The 18,125-nt window shown below is 54.3% G+C and overlaps 1 protein-coding gene and 1 long non-coding RNA gene across 2 annotated transcripts in view; one reads left to right on the top strand and one right to left on the bottom strand.

The window, feature by feature from the left end:
- Positions 1–1,520, bottom strand: part of UBE2D2 (ubiquitin conjugating enzyme E2 D2) — a 30,946-nt gene extending 29,426 nt beyond the window's left edge. The window contains exon 1 of the mRNA XM_076349992.1: positions 1,452–1,520. Coding sequence (XP_076206107.1) covers positions 1,452–1,475 — 24 coding nt within the window. The 5' untranslated portion in view covers positions 1,476–1,520. The remainder of the gene's footprint in view (positions 1–1,451) is intronic.
- An 865-nt stretch (positions 1,521–2,385) lies between these two features.
- LOC143166021 (uncharacterized) lies at positions 2,386–10,456 on the top strand. The gene is made up of 2 exons (XR_012996357.1): positions 2,386–3,782; positions 9,668–10,456. It is a non-coding gene; the product is annotated as an uncharacterized LOC143166021 (long non-coding RNA).
- Positions 10,457–18,125: the final 7,669 nt, after the last annotated feature.

The raw sequence follows: 18,125 nt of genomic DNA, 5'->3' as shown, positions 1-18,125 counted from the left end.
AGTACGACACACGAAGCTTCAGAGAAACGTCAAGATAACCTACAATCAGAGCAAAGATGTTAACACGCAAGCCAAATCCGACGCTACGTACGTAACAAAACAGAGCTAGCGAACTGTTCTTAAATATTAGGTAGCAGGTTCACATCTGTTTCTAGACAAAAGTTAGATCCACATAGTAATCGAGACCAAAAACCCTATGGGAGGGCTGGCTTCTACGCCTGAACCTTGCACGTGGACTCCAAACTGACAGCCACCTTTTGCAGGGAAAAGGATATAAATTCCCTGCCGGACTCACCAAGGTAATAAAAACGTACTCGGATATTCCTCTCTTAAATAGAGGGGCTTTTTTTCCTGGTAAAAGATACCGCGACGATCAAGCAAAGCACGGTTTTAAGACTACAGGAGATTCGGCAGCAGCGTTTTTCTACAAGGTAGGACACCAAGCACGGTGCACCTCCTGCTCCAGGAGGAGAAGGCACCTCGCACGCCTTTCCCTACACGTCTCCTCGATGACTCAGGTTGTAGAACAGCAGTGGCTCCATTAGAACACTAAATCACGCTATTTTGGCTAGCTGAACGTGACAAGTTTACCGCGCTTAGTGCCTCCGTAAGCCAAGACCGTCGCTCCCTGGCCTTTCACCACCAAGCTCCCAGAGGAGCCGTGCCAGAACTTCCAGCGCGGGCAGCGTTTCACTCCTCCGGGCGCCTTCTCCCCAGAGCGGCGGCCCCCGCTCCAGCGCCGGGTTCCTCGCTGCCCTCACGCCCGTCCAGTCCCACGCCCCGAGCGATTCCAGAGGGCCGGGAGCACCCCCTTAAGCCGCAACAGCCGGCGGCGGCTGCCGCTGCCCACCCCCGGGCCCGCCGCCCTGCCCCGCCGCCGGCGCCCCCTCGCGGCCCCAGGGCCCGGGCTCCGGGGGCCACGTTGCTTCGGAGGGGCCCGGCCGCCGCGACCACCGCCGGCCTCGGCCTCCCCCCGCCGGCGGTAACGGCCCCCGGCGACGGGGCGCGAACCCCCCCCCCCCCCAGCCCCAGGGAGGTGCCCGGTGAGGAGGGACCTTCCCGGGGGAACGAACAAAGCGGCCCCGGCAGGCTGGGCCGGAGCCCCCGAGCCCGGGGCCCGCACCGCCGAGGGGAGCCGGGCAACTTCTCCTCCGCTCCCACCTCCCCAGGCCCGGCCGCCGCCTCTCCTGACGGCGGGGCCGCCCGTCCCCTCAGCGCGGGCGGGGAAAGGCGCCCGTAACACCCCCCCCCCACCCCACACCCCCCCAAAGCCGGGGCGGGCACCGGAGGCACCCCGCGCCGCCGGTCAGGGCCGGGCCGGGCCCGGCGCGGCCTTCCCTCCCCGCCAGGCCCCGGGGCGGCGGCGGCCTACCCGGGTTATGTAAGGCGGGCGCGGGGCCGGGGCGGGCGGGCGCGGGGCCGGGCGCGGGGCGGCGGGGCCCTGCCCTTACCTTGTGGATTCTCTTCAGCGCCATTGTGTGCGCGAGGCGGCGAGGAGGGGCGGGCGGGGAGGGGGCAGCCCGCGGGGACTATTTTCCGAGGGGGAGGGGGGGGGAGGAGGAGCGCGGAGGTGGCAGCGGCGCGGAAGGGGGGGGGGAGGGGAAGGGGGGAAGGGAAGGAGAGAGAGAGAGAGAAGGGGGGAGGGAGGGAAGGAGGGAGGGGAGGGGGGCCCCCCCAGAAGGCGGCGGCGGAGGGGAGGGGGGGCCGGGGGGGGGGGCCTGCGGGCGGGCCGGCCTGGCGCGCTGCTCCCCTGGCGGCGCCGCTGGGCTGGAGCTCGCTGCCGCTGCCGCAGCTCCTACCGCATCCCTCCGCCGCCTCTTTATGCGCTGGCGCCTCCTCGCCGGCCTTCCGCGTATCACTCCGCCGCGGCGCCCCTACCCCCGGCCGCGCTCCGCCGCTGCCGCCGCCGCCGGACGGCTGCGCGGTTGGCGGCGCGGAGGCGGCCGCCGCGATGGGGGCCGAGGCCGGGCTGGGAGCGAAGGGGGAGGGCCGGGCGAGAGAGAGGAGGAGCGGGGGACGGCGGGGACTACTTGTCCTGCGGCCGCCGTGCAGAACTCTCCAGAAGGGGGAGGGGGAGAGCGCGGAAGGATACGGCGGCGGCGGCGGGGGCTGAGTGAGGGGCGGGGTGGCCGGAGGCGCGCGTGACGACGGCTTCTCGCGAGAAGGCGGGGCGGGAAGAAGTCCCGGCCGCGCCGCCGCCGTGGGGCCGCTGGGGGCCTGAGGTGCCGGGCCGGGCCGGGCCTGGGGCGGTGGCGGTGCGGGGGGCCCGGGCGGGACCCCGCGCCCCGGCAGGCTCGTGGGGAGCCGCCGCCGCCCCTGCGGCGCTCCCTGCCCCGGGAGATGGTGGGCCGGCCCCAGGTGCCCGGGCTGAGGCCGCTGGAGGCCCCTTCGCGGAGGAAGGGCCGGGGCCTGTGGGGCAGGGGCCGGCGGTGTACCCTCCCGGGGGAGGCTGGGAGGTCGTCCGGGACAGGCAAAGGCCCTCTGGGAACGCATTAAGCGGTACTAAGAGCGGTGCTGGTGACGCCTTGCAGCTGGCAGGGGTGGCACGTGGCTCGGCATCCCTTCCCCGTGGGTCGTGGCACAGGGCTGGCGCATGGCCGTTCATTTTCGGGCCTGGGAGGACGCGTGGACAAAGTACACCAAGTAGATCGCAGCATGGCTGCATAATAAAGGTTTGAACCATTGAGCAGATGTTTATATAGCAAAGTATCTCGAATAGCAGGCTTACGCGGGATACCAAAGCCACGGTGTTGAGTGAAGAACACAAGGCGAGCGACCGAGTGCAGGGCTCGGGACCCTCCGAGTGCCCATCAGGCCAGCAGTGTCACGGAGGGAGGCGAAGGTTCTCCAGCAGCGACGGCATCCGTAGCCCTGGTGCCAAGCGTGGAAGAAGAATTCATTTCCGTCCAGCATCTCCATGGAGAACACCGATACGGACAAAAATAACAATTGTTTGCAGATGAATGAGCCGCTTGTATCAGAAAAAAGGTCACCAAATAATCTTTCTGATGGGTTGGTACAAGCTGAAGGGTTCTGCGCAGCCCCAGCGAACCTCCGAGCCCCGTAACCACGACCTGTTTTGTGTAGCTGCGCGATCAAAGCATGAATGGGCAATCGCTGCCAACAGCCAGCTCAGAAACAAAAGGGCAACTTCCTTTCAGGTCTGAATCATCAGAAACTGAGCGAACGAGGCTGGGAACAGGACACTGCTTGGGACGAGGACTTTGTGCACACGTTCAAACAAGGTACCTCTGCAGAGGAGTTCAGCCTAACAACCAAACTGCCTGCACGTACACAAACCATGGGACATCTTGTAAGACGTTTTAAAATCTACGTCAAATTGGACTCTTTTCTGTTGGTCCTGCTTCTCTTCCCGTTGCTGGCTTTGGATCATGAATTGGGACGGGACGCTTGCCCCGCCGTCTTAGGCTTGTGGTGACCGGTGCCCTGTGCACCCTGCCAAGCTGGCAGCCCTGCTACCGAGTCGAGCAAGAAAAATGCCAAGAGCATTTTTAATCAGGGTTGGAAGTCGTAAGACTTTCCAAGAAGGCATCAGGTTTTGTTCCTTTACAGGCACTCATAGGAAAGCCTGGTTTCCTATGGATTTCTCTCTTGTGTAACTAACATTTTTTGTGAATTAGACTATGATCTTCTGTTATTGCCTGTCTTCTCCTCACCTAGTACTGCAGCAGGGTGGTTTTCCACTGTTCCTTGTCAGTCCCACACCTCCTGCGTGTCTCTTGGTAGAGAGGCATGAAAGGCTTAAACAGGAGACTTCAGAGGTAAGTAAAATACTCGACTCCAAGGAGCAGCTCTGGGCTTGGAGCTCAGCTCCAAAACTTCCCCTGGGGTCAGACTGTCCCTTTGTTAAAGCACCCTTCTGCCAGACAGTCCCAGTAGCCAGCAGAGCTACCCGCAGGGTTAATTTGCTCGCTGCTTTTGAACGGGCAAGGTTTGGAAACCCCACGCTGCTTCCGATGTCATGCTGGCGATGACGAGCTCGTGCCTGCCTGCTCCTTCCTCCTGCCTGCATAGCTGCTGCTCACCGTGGTCAAGGTGGAGGTGAGGATCTCCAGCAGTGCTCGCCCTGGCCTCTCGGGAGCCTGGGGACTGCTGCCTCTCGGCAATAGTTGTGGTCTCTTCTCTTGCTGACTTTGCTGCCAGCCTTTCTGCAACAGTTCAAGATTTCTTTTCTGGTGCCTTTAGCATAGGGTGTGTTTTGAATTAATTTCTCTTTTCTCCTCCACATTCGGTGCGGAGAAAATAAATCACAAATTCATAAATATGGTCTTCTGTTGGTTGGGGTTTGGTTTCCCCCCCCCCCCCCAACTACTTTGGTTCATTTTGTGGCTTCTTGCTCTTTTCCCTCTTTTCCGTTGCCTTTTGGGTTGCCGGACACCCCTTGATTGCAGGAGAGCAGACAACAACCCTGCCTCGGCTCATCGCTCTCTCACCCCCAGCACAAAGGAGCTGGAAGTGCTCAAATAATCCCAAGTAGTCCTGGCCGTAAGGTCCCCCCGGTCCTGGGTCAGAGGCAAAACTGCTTTTCTTCCAGCGTTTTCTGCTTTCCTCTTTCATTGCCCAGCCAACGTCTGATCCCCGTCGGGCAGTCTGAGCCCGCTTACCAGAAGTGACACCGCGAATTCCTCTTTACTAGGAGATGCTCCCTTGGCCCCAACAGCAGTACAGCCACCATAGCTTCGCCCCTTGCTCAAACTTGGCCCATCTCTTGACAGGGCAAACATCACGTCTTGAGTTGCAGTCGTGCTGGCGACTGCTGCGGGCACGAAAGGCTCCCTTTCCTCAGGCATCTCTCCGGAAGCGTCCTTCTTGTGTTTTTGGCTCAGTTTTCAATATACCTTCAAGTCGCAGCCTCTAAGGGCTTCACTTCTCAGAGGTCTGCACATCAGCCAAGATTAAAGTCATCTTTTTCCAGTATTCTCAGAAAAAAAGTGTTGGATTTTGTCCCCAAATTGGAAAATTATTTTTGGCTCATGGTAGCAACAGAAACAGTCTGGATTGCTACTTTGTCCTTGTCGAGGTTTGAAAAGTCCTCTCTGCGTAGTAAAGCATTGTAAAACTCAATCCAGAGAATCCACAATTTTAAAAATAGATAGTAAAATAGGTTTGTTGTGGTTTTAGTACCACGATAACTATGGTACTAAACTATAGTATTACTATGTTATATGACTATGATTTGCTGCTGCTTACCAGAGGGACACGATCTTCTCTGAGAGAGAAGAAATGCAAGTAGAAAAGTAATTTTCATCATTGCTGTTCACAAGGTCAGTCCCTTTAGGTTTGCTGAAAGGCAAATCTCGGTTGCAGCTTGGCCTGTAGCTGTAAAGGGATAGATGTTGACTCGCTGTAGGCTGCGGGGAATTGAAGGCTGGACCGTGTCTTACCCAGAAGGTATTTTCCTCAACGTTCAGTTAGATCTTTGTCTGATGTGGCAATAGATTAAACGCTTTCCACTGGAGCTCGGACATATCTAAAAATGCCGTGAGCTGCAAGAAGGATCAGGCGCAAGTGAACATTAACCTAAGATCACAGGGAGCAGAGCCAGGGAATACCTGGCCCTGTGGAGCTCGAGGTCAGGTTTTCCCCTCCTGGCTTTTCGCCACATCGCACTGCGGTTTTCACGTCCTTTGCATTTTCTTCCCCTTTGCTTTCTCTCTTTGCTGAGGTTTGTTGTTTAGATTTCCCCTTTGCGGTCCTGTCTGCAGCACCTTCTCACTGCCCGTCTCCCTGCTGTCTCTTGATTTCTACTTTCTCTTGGTAGGACTTCCTTATCCCACCTGCTGCCTTTCTCCCTTGCTTCTCTTCCACCTCACCTGCGACTTTTGCAGGTGTCCTCCTGCAGGGTTCAGTCTCTTCCCACTCCTGCCCGAACACGAAGACAGTGGGATTGACCCATATGCGCTTTTCTGTATCCCACGTGAGATCATATCCTGGTCCTCTTCTCCAGAAGGACGAGTTCTGCTCACCGGCACCAGAGAAGATGCTTTGGGCTGCACCTGCTGTGAAAATTCACGGCTGGTCCCCATCCATAGCATCCCCTGCTGCAGAGAAAGCGTTCCTTGTTAGGCAGATGCTGTCTCCCCAGGCCAGTTGCTGCTGGCCCCTCGCGCAGCACCCCGCCACGGCATTTTAGGAGATGTTCCACCTGCAGCTTTCTACCTTCTCTCTCCCAGGGAGAGAGCTGGTGCTGCAGACCCGGGGCGCTGTGGGGTACTGTGGCCTCTCGTCCCAGGGGCAACGCTGTGCTCTTAGCTTCTGTTCCAAAGAGAAGCACTGAGTGATCTGCTGACTGTGCCTGCCAACATCATCCCATGCCAACGCCATCCCGTGCAAAACAGCAGAGCATCACTGGAGGAGTTAGATGAGCCCTGCCTTATCCTCAGATGACTCCTGCCTCCGTGTGCCTTTCCTTCACCATCTTCCTCTGATCAGCTCTGCTCAACAGGGTCAGGCTGCAGTGCTGTATTGGGGAAAAAAAACTAGACATGCTTAGGCAAAGGCACAAAAATGTAAAGGAGTACAAACTTCCCAGCCTAGCTGGCTAAATCTGATTTTTCTAGGCTTCGGTAACCAGCGAGGCCTTTGTTAGAAGGTGAAAAAAGATAACTCTAAAAAAGATAAGACAGAACTGGAAAATGAAAAAAACCCACACTCGACCAATGTTGGGCAGACGCTAGTGGGCAAGCTCCAAAGAAAAAAAATCCCAGAAAAATGGACCTGAAGGAGTGGAGAAAGTGGAGTGAAGGGCTGGGGAGAAGGCGGCTCTGCCTCTGCCCTTTGGCAAACAGCAAAGGACCTGCATCCCTTTCTGCAGCCATGAACTGAGGAGAATTGCTTGTCTCTGTAGCTGCTAAAACCTTTGTGTCTTTAAAAAACAGATGCAGAGGCCACTTTTTCCACTTGCTGGTCGGCGTTTCCTCCAGGAGCAGCTGAAGCCCTGTCTGCTGACCTGCGGGCAGAAGAGCTGCTGTAGCGAAGGCTCTTCTCAGCTATAGGCAACGCAGCTCCTGTCCCAGAGGCGCTCTGCCCAGCAGTACCACCCGAACATACAATTTCACACAAATCCTTCCCTCTCTTACACCCTGCAGAGTCATTTACCAATGGGAGAGTGAGCCGAGGTCCAGTCTGGTTCATACTTATCCACAGAAGCAGGAACCATGGCAATTCCAGCGCAGAAGCTTGCAGATCCTGGGGTGAGTTGGCCAGGCTAGCAGCTAAAAGCCTTTCAGTCTCCGAGGAGATTCTTCGGCACCTCAGATCAAAGCATGTCTAAAAAAAACTTATGGACTGAACTTATATGCGTAAGTTGTCACGTATGTCACATGGAGACTCCCACCACATAAAACACACTTTTTCCCTCCCCTGCTGCAAATCCTAGGCTTGGCTGTACTCAGATGCCAGGGCAACCTGTAAGTCAGCTATAACATTGTTTCCCTGTTGTCCTCTCCATCGAGAGACCAGACCGATCAATATCCACAGCAACAGTTATTAAGGAGCTAATTCTGTGGGTTTTCAGCCCAGGTGAAGAGCTCTAGAAACGCTCTTTTTAGTCTTGGCCCAGTCCTGCTGAGTATGTGTCCAAGACTGTGTGTCAGTGGAACATGGGAGATCACAACCAGGAAGAAAACACGTGGAATCATTCCCAGCCACGAGTTTTGAAATCTGAAGATGAGTCTTACTATAAAATGATTGGACTCCTTTCAAAACTGGAACTCGAAACTTGGGAACAGTCAGCGAGCGCTGAGTTTATGATGGTGTATGGCAGGAGGGTGAAACTGGCCACCTGAGCCCAACAGAGGTGCCTTCCATCATCCACCGAGGCAGCAAGGTCTCTGCTGATCTGTCCTATGGCACCAGCTGTCCCAGGCTTGAACACGGGAGTCAGTTCAACCCTCAAACCACGACCAAAAGATTGCCGAGTGTAGGAACGTAGAAGATAGGATTTCTCATAACACATCATTATAAAATCTTGCAGTCTAACATCCTGCCGCAGAACAACCTGGGATCATAAACTTCAGAGAAAGGCAAAGAACAAACTGAAACAACCATAAAGCAAAATCCACAAATTACCACCACCACCACCTTGTCCACAAGAAAATTTCCGGCAGGCAATGCATTGCTGTGGGCTGAAGGTATCATAACTGTCAATCTCAGTGGTACTTTCCTTGATGTCACAGCAGAGGCACGGTACTCCTCTTAGCTCTCTCAGGACTCTGGATATCCTGGACCTGTTGTAACAAGCTTCTCCTAGCAGGACAGAACCCTTCTCCTTGTGTATTGTTATGCATCGTAATCTCTGGCACTGGAGGCAGAAGATAGGAATTCACAAATGGCTTTAAATCATCTAACTACAGATTGTTGCTGTAAGAAGCAGTCCTGACCCCCCGCCCCGCCCAAGCAAATTGCTAGCTGTTCTCTGACATGCAGTTGTGCTTAAGTTGCATCACCTGATCCAAAAGTAACTTCTACCTTCAACCAGGATTGGCTGGCATCCAGAACTCTGAGCTGATCTGGTTCTTTCTGAAATCACTCATGCCAACGCAAGGAAATGGGCTGGAGGAAGCCGCCCAAAGAGGACAAAACCATCTCTCACTGGCGGCATTGCCTGAAAATTCATGCAATACAAAGAGGAGCACTGAGGAACTTCCTCAGTTGCATTTAGGCTGCTTGGAGGTGTCCCAGAGAAGGTTCCCATCAGCGGTCGCTAAACCTTCCGTCCACCAGCGAAGTCTGGTTTGTTAAAGCAAAGCCAGCAGCCGAGCCCCAGAGTCCCCCGGTGCTGAGCCCACCTCCCCTGCCTGCAGCACACACACACGCACCCGGGACTGTTCCCGGTGCCGAGCCATGTTCCTCCTCACCAGCTCTGCCAGGTCTGATGTCTCCTCCTTGAAGTACACTTCCTTCCTTCCTTCCTCTCTCATTGCCCTGTTAGCTTTCATTGTGCCTTTTTCCATACTCTCAGTCCCTGTTTGGGCCTCCTTAGCCCCTCACCACATCGCCATCTGCCCTCCCAGGCCCTGCTGGGGCTTGCAGAGCATCTCCTCCCCACCTTCTCGCCCCTCTTTGACTGTCTGGGTAACAGATGCCCAGAATAGCTGCTAGAACTCCTCACGCGGATCCAGCGTTTTTCTCTGCTGCAGAGGTGTGTAGAGGGGCTGGATTTGCAGTGGGGCCCCAGCAGCAGCAGTCCAGCAGTGGCCAAACAAGTCAGAGGGTCTTTAACAAACCCCATGGTGTCACGTGCCCCTGCTCCAAAGTGATTTTCCATTTCCAGAGTCCTTTGCTGTGTGCTGAATGTATCAAATCCAGGATTGTCACAATTTTAAAACCTCACAGAAGTAACTTTTAAAGCGACTTGCTCTTGTTCTCAGTTAAATGTGTTTAAAACTAAGTTAGTCCGAGAAACTGTGAAAACTTTAAATAAAGCAGGGGTTGTGGGTTTTGTTCTTTTATTTTAAGCTTAATGGATTTTTCTACAAGAAAAAAGGTATTAATGGAAATTTCAGTGTAAAAAGATCCAAACTTGAAAAAAGTATTGCCAGGTTTTACAGATTCAAAAAGCTCATCTTGCTGTTTTGCTGATGTGGTTTTCTTTTTTGATATTTACCACCCCGTCTTCTCACAAACTCTGTTTTTTCTTTTGTAGGCTTTTGCTGGTTTTGGTGCAAACGTGGACGTAGCTCACAGCACAGCCCCACAAAGAGCTATGAGCATGGGGGGCGCAGGGGGGACCTCAGCCTGCCACTGCCGCCATGTGGAGGAGACAAACTTGAATACCAAGACTTCGCTTGACCAAGATGGTCAAAAGCTTCCCCATCACTCAAGATCAGACTCATCCTCTCCAACTCCCCTCCTCGAGGCGCGTGTTTCTGGAGCAAACAATCGCAGTCTTGCCCCGCTTCAAGCTCGCGGCCATGCCGATCTCAGCAGGAGGCTGGGGGATTGGCATCAGAGGCAGAAAATAAAAGATCTTCTAGCTCAGTCCCAGGCTGGGAAGCCGCTGAGCTCAGCCAGCATTGCAGAGCTCTCCATGGGATATTGAGAACAATGACAGGGCAGTCATGGAATGGTTAAACATAGTCAAAGAGAAACAACAGGAGCTTTTCGTGCAGAAATCCAGGCAGTGCTGACAGCTATAGGCGGGCCCTGAATTGTTCATTCCCATGTTCCCAGCTTGCTAAAAACCTCCTGGGCAGTTTGGGCTTCCATGGGTATTTGAGTGAGCATCCCAGCCATGCTAGTCAGCCTGCTTGTATCTCCATCGTGTGCCATAGTAAATCAGACACTTCCGTGTTACGCCCTGGGTCTACCTGTCTGTGCTGCGGGGATGGGCTCCTATAAATCTCTCCTCTCTGGCCATGAGAGCGCCAATAAATCTCTCTTGGATGCACGTCCTGACCAAGAAGGCAACAATAAATTTCCTGTAAGTGGTTGAGAGAGGAGGAACAAGGAAAGAAATAGGATATTCACACATGCCGTTGCACCTGCTTGCATGGAAAAAGAAAGCCTGGCACCCCACTCTGGCAGTCAGGTTCTGGCTCCATTTTCCACCCAGCCGTTGCCTCTTGCTCCAAGCCCAGGGGCTGCCCTGCTCAGCCCCGCTGCGTGCCGGCTGCCCTCCCAGTGCCGCCCAGGCACCGCTGTGCTGGAGGTCCCCACTCACCCCTGCACCTCCTCACCTCCAGACAGCATCTCCCCACCGTGGCTGCCTCCTTCTGCTTGGGAGCTCACAGAGGAGATCCCCGGGAGCTGCAAGGACAGTTCCCATGCTGCTCCCTGCCACTTTTGGTTCCCCAAAGTACTTTTTTCAGAGAGACAATCTCCCTCCATACCACACACTCACCTTCTCCTCTTTTCATCCCCAAGGTTGTTTTATCCCCCTTTCACCCTCCTTGGCTGTATGAATGGCAGTCTTCTAGGGTCATCTGCCGGGTCTTCTTCTGTGCCTTTATAGCACTGCCCCAGGGGGATCTGGCCTCGCTTGGGGTTTCTGTGCCGCCCTGTTGCACAGGACAATCCCAGCAAAGCTGCAAGGGGGAACACCGTCACTGAAAAGCATGTTCAGCCAAGGACCGCTGTTTTTCTTGAGGTCTCCCACCCAGTTCAGAGGACGCTCTGTTGGCTCCTGTGGCTCCCCAGTCGTGGGATCCTGTCTGCAAAGACTCTCCCCTCCCTTGCTGCAGAGGTGGGAGTCGGGATGCGTTGGGGCAGGAGCAGCTTTCCAGGGGTCCCTGGGACTGCAGCGCTGACCACCCACCCGCTGTCAGCAAGCTTTTGGTGGCTCCATCCCCAAAGCCAGCTTTGCTTGTCCTGCAGGCAGGAAGATACCTGTAAAAAAACCCCAGAAGCGTCCAAAAGTCACGCACATACACAGCCATTTATTCTGTTGTAGTTTCACTTGTTCTCAGCTCAGCCCAGTCTGGTCCCCAGGGGACACGTGGTGGGAGGCCAGAGGAGACGCAGACAGCCTTTCCGCAGTCTCAGTGCCAGGGCGACTGGTGACAAAGGGCAGGAAAGCACGTGACTGTTGGAGGATAGGGAGCAAGTGTACACCTGTGTGTGAGTGGAGGGGTCCCAGCAGGAGCCCCCCAGGGATCTGTGCTGAGACCTGGGCAGCTTAACACATGTGACCTGGAAGAGTCAGGCCTGGAAGGGACCTAGAGGAGCTCTTCAAAACATTTTGACCAGCACAATCAAGTAGAAAACAGCTTATTTTCGAAGAACAACTGAGTAGCTGAGATGCTCCAGCCTGGGAAAGAGACGGCTGAGGTCTGAAGCCATCAGTGATCTGGGGATGGAGGAGGAAAGGGCTAGTTGTTAATGTCTCTCCCAGCACAAGAACAGTGGCACCCCAAACAGCACCAGCCTGTGACAGCTTCAAAACAAGCAAAAATGGCTTCTCCACCCAACATGGAATTGGGGCTTCAGTGCCACAGGATACTGCGGGTGCTGACAGTTTACAGGGGATCAAAACAAGGCTGCATAAATCACAGATTGATCCACTAACATTTATTAAATGGATAAAAACTCTCTCTGAGGCAGGAAGTTCTGGTGCCACAAAGGAAGGAAGACCCTTAATGGGTAAGGGGCATGCAGCACTCGGAGCAGCCCCACGATCTGGGGATGGAGGGACGGTCCATGCTGCCGTCAGGATTTTGAACTCATCATTGCTGAGGGGTCACAGCCTGGAGTCAGGGCGAGGCAAAAGCTCTCCCAAGCTGGGCACATCCCTGGAAAGGCATCCCATTTCCACCTGGACTTTGTGAGCAAGGACCAGGACCCTGCATAATCTGGAGACAGAGGGGGCAATTACCAAATCCTTTGGCCAGGACACCTCCCTGCTCATCTGACTGTCACCTCTTTTGTCCCGCATCGAAACTGAAACTGCTTTGCTGAACGAGTGAGAGACAACGTGTGCTTGGGAGCTGGAGGAAGCAGCTCACCTGCTTCTGCAAGATTTTACCCAGCACACAGATGGCTCCTCACTGCATGAGAGAGAGAGATCCACTTCACACAGCCTAGTGCAACACAGAATATTGCAGAGCACTTTATTTTTGCTAGGGTGGGCAATAAAGCAAGCCCTGTCAGTGTGCAGGACCTCTGGAGGTACACTGGTGTGCAATTGCAGCACTAAAAACACCAACTGCAGTGTTTTTTTAGCCAGGGGACCAAAGCCACTTTTAACACCAGTCTGGCATCCAAACCCCGTCCCCACAGGCATCCCTGGTGTAAAGCTGTCACTGGGCAGCCTGCCTTTCGGCTGAAGCCAGCAGCTCTACCGGCTTCTGCAGGGCAACAGCACATGATGCAAGAAAAAAAAAAAGGAGCAAGTGCTGCTGCAGTGCCCACCTTGCAGCAGGAGCAGGCTCTGTTACGCCTGCTGCCTGCCTGCTCGCCGGGAGCAGTCCTTTACCCAGGAGATACCCGGGAAAGCACCATGTTCCTGGCCTGGCTTTTGGCTGGGGACACACCACATGCATCCAGCACCTGCTCCTAACCTCCTTCAGCCTCGCACAGGGCCGGCGGCCAGGCCCAGCTCCTGGGTTAATCCACCTTATACCTAAGGCACCTCGTACAGAGCAGCCAGTGGGTCTCCAGAGGTGGGGGAGACTTCAAGCAAATTCACAGCATCTGGCTACCTGCAAGGGATCTCATCTCCTATCACTGCAGGATTTTTGTATTCTTTTTCCAGCCTATTACAAATTCTCAGGCATTTCACCGAGACCCTTCCCTGTCTAAACCAAGTCCTGCCTACAGCTGTCCACTCTGCCCATGGCCATTGGGATGCCAGGAGAGGCTGATCCCTTCCCCAGCCCCACCAGTACACCAAGGCCCTTCTAGGAACCAGCCTATGTTGCGTTACGGGCCAGCTCAGCTCTTCTGGATGCTCCCAAGGGTGGAAGTTGTCATGCTCTATGTTAAGGAAAATCTTGAATGTATAGAAGTCAACTACGGTGATTGTGGAAGTCTTGGGTCAAGATCACAGGGGTTGTCTCCAAGGGGGATCTTACAGTAGGCATCTGCTACCGACCTCCAAACCAAGACAATAAGACCAACAAAGCAATATTTGGGTCACTTAAGCAAGCTTCGGGTCAACAGAACCTGGTTCTTATGGGTGATTTCAACTACCCAGACATTTGTTGCAAGAACAATGCAATTCCTGGAGTGCATAGAGGACTGCTTCCTCATGCAAATGGTAGATGTGCCAACTAGGAATGAGGCACTGCTGGACTTGCTACTCACAAACCAGGAAAACCTGCTTTGTTTCTCAGTTAGTGATAGCCTTGGCTGCAGTGATCACAGTATTGTGGAGTATGGGATCCTGCTGAGCACGCTGAAGGTTAGTACTAAGACAAAGATTTTAGATTTTAGAAGAGCAAACTTCAGCTCGCTCAGAGCTCAACTGGGAGGGATTCCATGGGAAGCTTCCATGGAGGATAAAGGAGCTAGCGAGTGCTGGGAGTTTTTCAAGAACGCTCTTCTGGAAGCACAAAAACAGTTCATCCCCTTTAAAGGGAAGTAGGTGGAGCAAGAGACCCCCTTGGCTTAACTGTGAGCTTCTGAGTCTGCTCAAAACCAAAAGAGAAGCGTACCAGAGATGGAAAAGCAGACCAATACCCATTGAGAACTACAAGGGCATTGCCAGGGCGTGCAGAGATGCAGTTAGAAAAGCAAAAGCTCAGCTTGAATTGAAATTGGCCAGAGATGTCAAAAACTACAAGAAAGGCTTCTTCAGGTACGCGAACAACAAGCAGAAACAGAAGGAAAATATTGGCCCGCTGTTAAACAGGAGAGGTGAATTAGTCACCAACAACGCTGAAAAGGCAGAGGTTCTCAACACTTTCTTCACCTCTATCTTTACCAGCACTGTTTTGCCCCAGGCCTTGGGAACAAAAAGCCAGGTTGATGCAAACACAGACCCACCGTCAGTGAAGGAAGAGTTGGTATGTGAACTATTGGCTCTAGAACTAAGTCTATGGGGCCGGATGGGATCCACCCGAGAGTGCTGAGGGAGCTGGCTGAGGTGCTCGCCAAGCCGCTCTCCATCATTCATCAGCAGTCCTGGTTAACGGGGAAGGTCCCAGACGACTGGAGGCTTGCCAATGTGACGCCCATCTACAAGAAGGGCCGGAAGGAGGATCCGGGGAACTACAGGCCTGTCAGCCTGACCTCGGTGCCGGGGAAGATTATGGAGCGGTTCATCTTGAGGGCGCTCACAAGGCATGAGCGGGACAACCAGGGGATCCAGCCCAGCCAGCATGGGTTCATGAAAGGCAGGTCCTGCTTGACCAACCTGATCTCCTTCTATGACCAGGTGACCCGCCTAGTGGACGAGGGAAAGGCTGTGGATGTGGTCTACCTGGACTTCAGCAAGGCCTTTGACACCGTCTCCCACAGCAGTCTCCTAGAGAAGCTGGCGGCTCACGGCTTAGACAGGTGGACTCTGCGCTGGGTCAAAAACTGGCTGGACGGCCGGGCCCAGAGAGTTGTGGTGAATGGAGTTAGATCCAGCTGGTGGCCGGTCACGAGTGGTGTTCCCCAGGGCTCAGTTTTGGGGCCGGTCTTGTTTAATATCTTTATCAATGATCTGGATGAGGGGATCGAGTGCACCCTCAGTAAGTTTGCAGACAACACCAAGTTGGGCGGGAGCGTTGATCTGCTCGAGGGTAGGAAGGCTCTGCAGAGGGACCTGGACAGGCTGGATCGATGGGCCAGGCCAATTGTATGAGGTTCAACAAGGCCAAGTGCCGGGTCCTGCACTTCGGCCACAACAACCCCGTGCAGCGCTACAGGCTTGGGGAAGAGTGGCTGGAAAGCTGCCTGGCAGAAAAGGACCTGGGGGTGTTGGTTGACAGCCGGCTGAACGTGAGCCGGCAGTGTGCCCAGGTGGCCAAGAAGGCCAATGGCATCCTGGCCTGTATCAGAAATAGTGTGGCCAGCAGGAGTAGGGAAGTGATCGTGCCCCTCTACTCGGCACTGGTGAGGCCGCACCTCGAATACTGAATTCAGTTTTGGGCCCCTCGCTACAAGAAGGACGTCGAGGTGCTGGAGCGTGTCCAGAGAAGGGCAACGAGGCTGGTGAAGGGTCTGGAGAACAAGTCTTATGAGGAGCGGCTGAGGGGACTGGGGTTGTTTAGCCTGGAGAAGAGGAGGCTGAGGGGAGACCTCATCGCTCTCTACAACCACCTGAAAGGAGGTTGTAGCGAGGGGGGTGTCGGTCTCTTCTCCCAAGTAACAAGCGATAGGACGAGAGGAAACGGCCTCAAGTTGCGCCAGGGGAGGTTTAGATTGGACATGAGGAAAAATTTCTTTACTGAAAGAGTGGTTAAACATTGGAACAGGCTGCCCAGGGAAGTGGTTGAGTCCCCATCCCTGGAGGTATTTAAAAGACGAGTAGATGAGGCACTTAGGGACATGGTTTAGTGGGCATGGTGGTGTCAGGTCGACGGTTGGACTCGATGATCTTAGAGGTCTTTTCCAACCTCAATGATTCTATGATTCTATGATTACAGGAGCTTGACCCCTACAGTCCATGGGCCCTGACATTATCCACCTAAGGTTGTTAAGAGAGCTGGCTGACATTGTTACAAGGCCACTCTCCATAATCTTTGAGAAGTTGTGGAGATCGGAGGACGTCCCAGAAGACTGGAAGAAGGCTAATGTCACCCCCATCTACAGGAAGGGCTTATAGGAGGATCCAGGAAATTATAGGCCCATCAGTCTTACTTCAGTCCCTGGGAAAGTTATGGAATGAATCCTCCTGAGGGCTATCACAAGTCAAATGAAGCACGTGATTGGGAAAAGCCAGCATGGATTCACCAAGGGCAAATCGTGCTTGACAAACGTGATCGCCTTCTATGACAAAGTAACCTGCTCGGTTGTTGTGGGGCAAGCGGTGGACGTTGTCTACCCGGATTTCTCCAAGGCTTTCGATATGGTTTCCCACAGCCTCCTCCTAGAGAAACTGATGCGTTACGGTCTAGACAAGTGGTCCGTGCGGTGGGTGGGGAACTGGCTGACAGGCTGCACCCAGAGGGTGGGTGGTAAACAGCTCCTTTTCAAACTGGCAACCTGTCACAAGTGGGGCCCCCAGGGATCGATATTGGGCCCAACGCTGCTTAGTATCTTCATAAGTGATCTGGATGACGGGATCAAGTGTACCCTGATGAAGTTTGCTGATGATACCAAACTGAGTGGGGAAGTGGATGCTTGGGAAGGGAGAGCCACCCTGCAGGAAGACCTGGATAGGCTGGAAGAGTGGGCTAACAAGAACCTTACGAAGTTCAACAAAGACAAATGTAAAGTCTTGCACCTGGGAAAACATAATCCAGGAGTGCAGCACAGGCTGGGATCTACCCGGCTGGGGAGCAGCTCTGTGGAAAGGGACCCGGGGGTCCTGGTGGACAACAGGCTCAATATGAGTGAACAGTGTGCTGCTGCCGCAAAGAAAGCCAACAGGACGCTGGGTTGCATCAACAAGGGCGTCACCAGCAGGGATAAAAAAGTCATTATCCCACTCTACTCAGCGCTTGTCAGGCCACACCTGGAATACTGTGTCCAGTTTTGGTCCCCGCTATACAAAAAAGATGTAGACAGGCTGAAGAGGGTCCAGAGAAGGGCCACAACGATGATCAAAGGACTGGGAAGCCGGCCGTATGAGGAAAGGCTGAGAGAAGAGGGTTTGTTCAGCCTTGAGAAAAGACGGCTTAGGGGAGACCTTATCACCATGCTCCAGTATTTAAAGGGTGGCTACAAAGAAGGTGGAGACTCCCTTTTTACAAGGAGTCACATGGAAAAGACGAGGGGTAGTGGGTACAAGTTACTCCTGGGGAGATTCTGATTGGACAGAAGAGGAAAATTTTTCACAATGAGAACAACCTGCCATTGGAATAATCTCCCCAGGGAAGCGGTGGATTCTCCAACATTGGACACTTAAGATTTGGCTGGACAGGGTGCTGGACCATCTTGTCTAGAGCGTGCTTTTGCCAAGAAAGGTTGGACCAAATGATCCTTGAGGTCCCTTCCAACCTGGTATTCTATGATTCATACGATTCTGTCATTCCCTGCCTTTGCAAGCACCTTTGCTGGTTCAGCAGACAGCTTAGTTCTTGCTGCGTTTGGACGGTGATTAAACCATGGGTGGTTTGGACAGTCGGTTTGGACCACAAGCTCCTGCATCTCTGCCCAGGTGTACACAAATAGAGCAGCTGTTCAGAGGGATGTCGCAGGGTCCTTCGGGTGCCCGGAAGGGTGAGGCAGAGCAGGCTGCAGAGGCTGAGAACAGGCACCCAGGTAACACCTGGCCACGGAGCTGCCCTGGCCCTGGCCCATCTCCACTCACAGCAGCACAGCAGCGGTGTGGAAACCAGCAAGCCCAGGCGACTAGTGCTGACTAGTTTGGTGCTGATGAGTCAGTTATCTAGCAGGTGACCGCGGACATCTCCAATAACATAATGAGGTGGGTTTGCTGTGATTTGTCTGCATCAGGAGCATCCCACGGAGGCATTGGTGGGAAACTGCCCAAGACCGCACGTGGCCCAAGACATGGGGCGTGGGGAAGGTGGGGATGCCCCACGCATCCATCTGTGCCACACATGGCGGTT

This window comes from Aptenodytes patagonicus, chromosome 12 (assembly GCF_965638725.1).
Source record: "Aptenodytes patagonicus chromosome 12, bAptPat1.pri.cur, whole genome shotgun sequence".
In the NCBI taxonomy this organism is placed as follows: Eukaryota; Metazoa; Chordata; class Aves; order Sphenisciformes; family Spheniscidae; genus Aptenodytes; species Aptenodytes patagonicus.
Note: the sequence above shows the minus strand (reverse complement) of the source record. Positions and strands in the feature narration are given on the sequence as shown.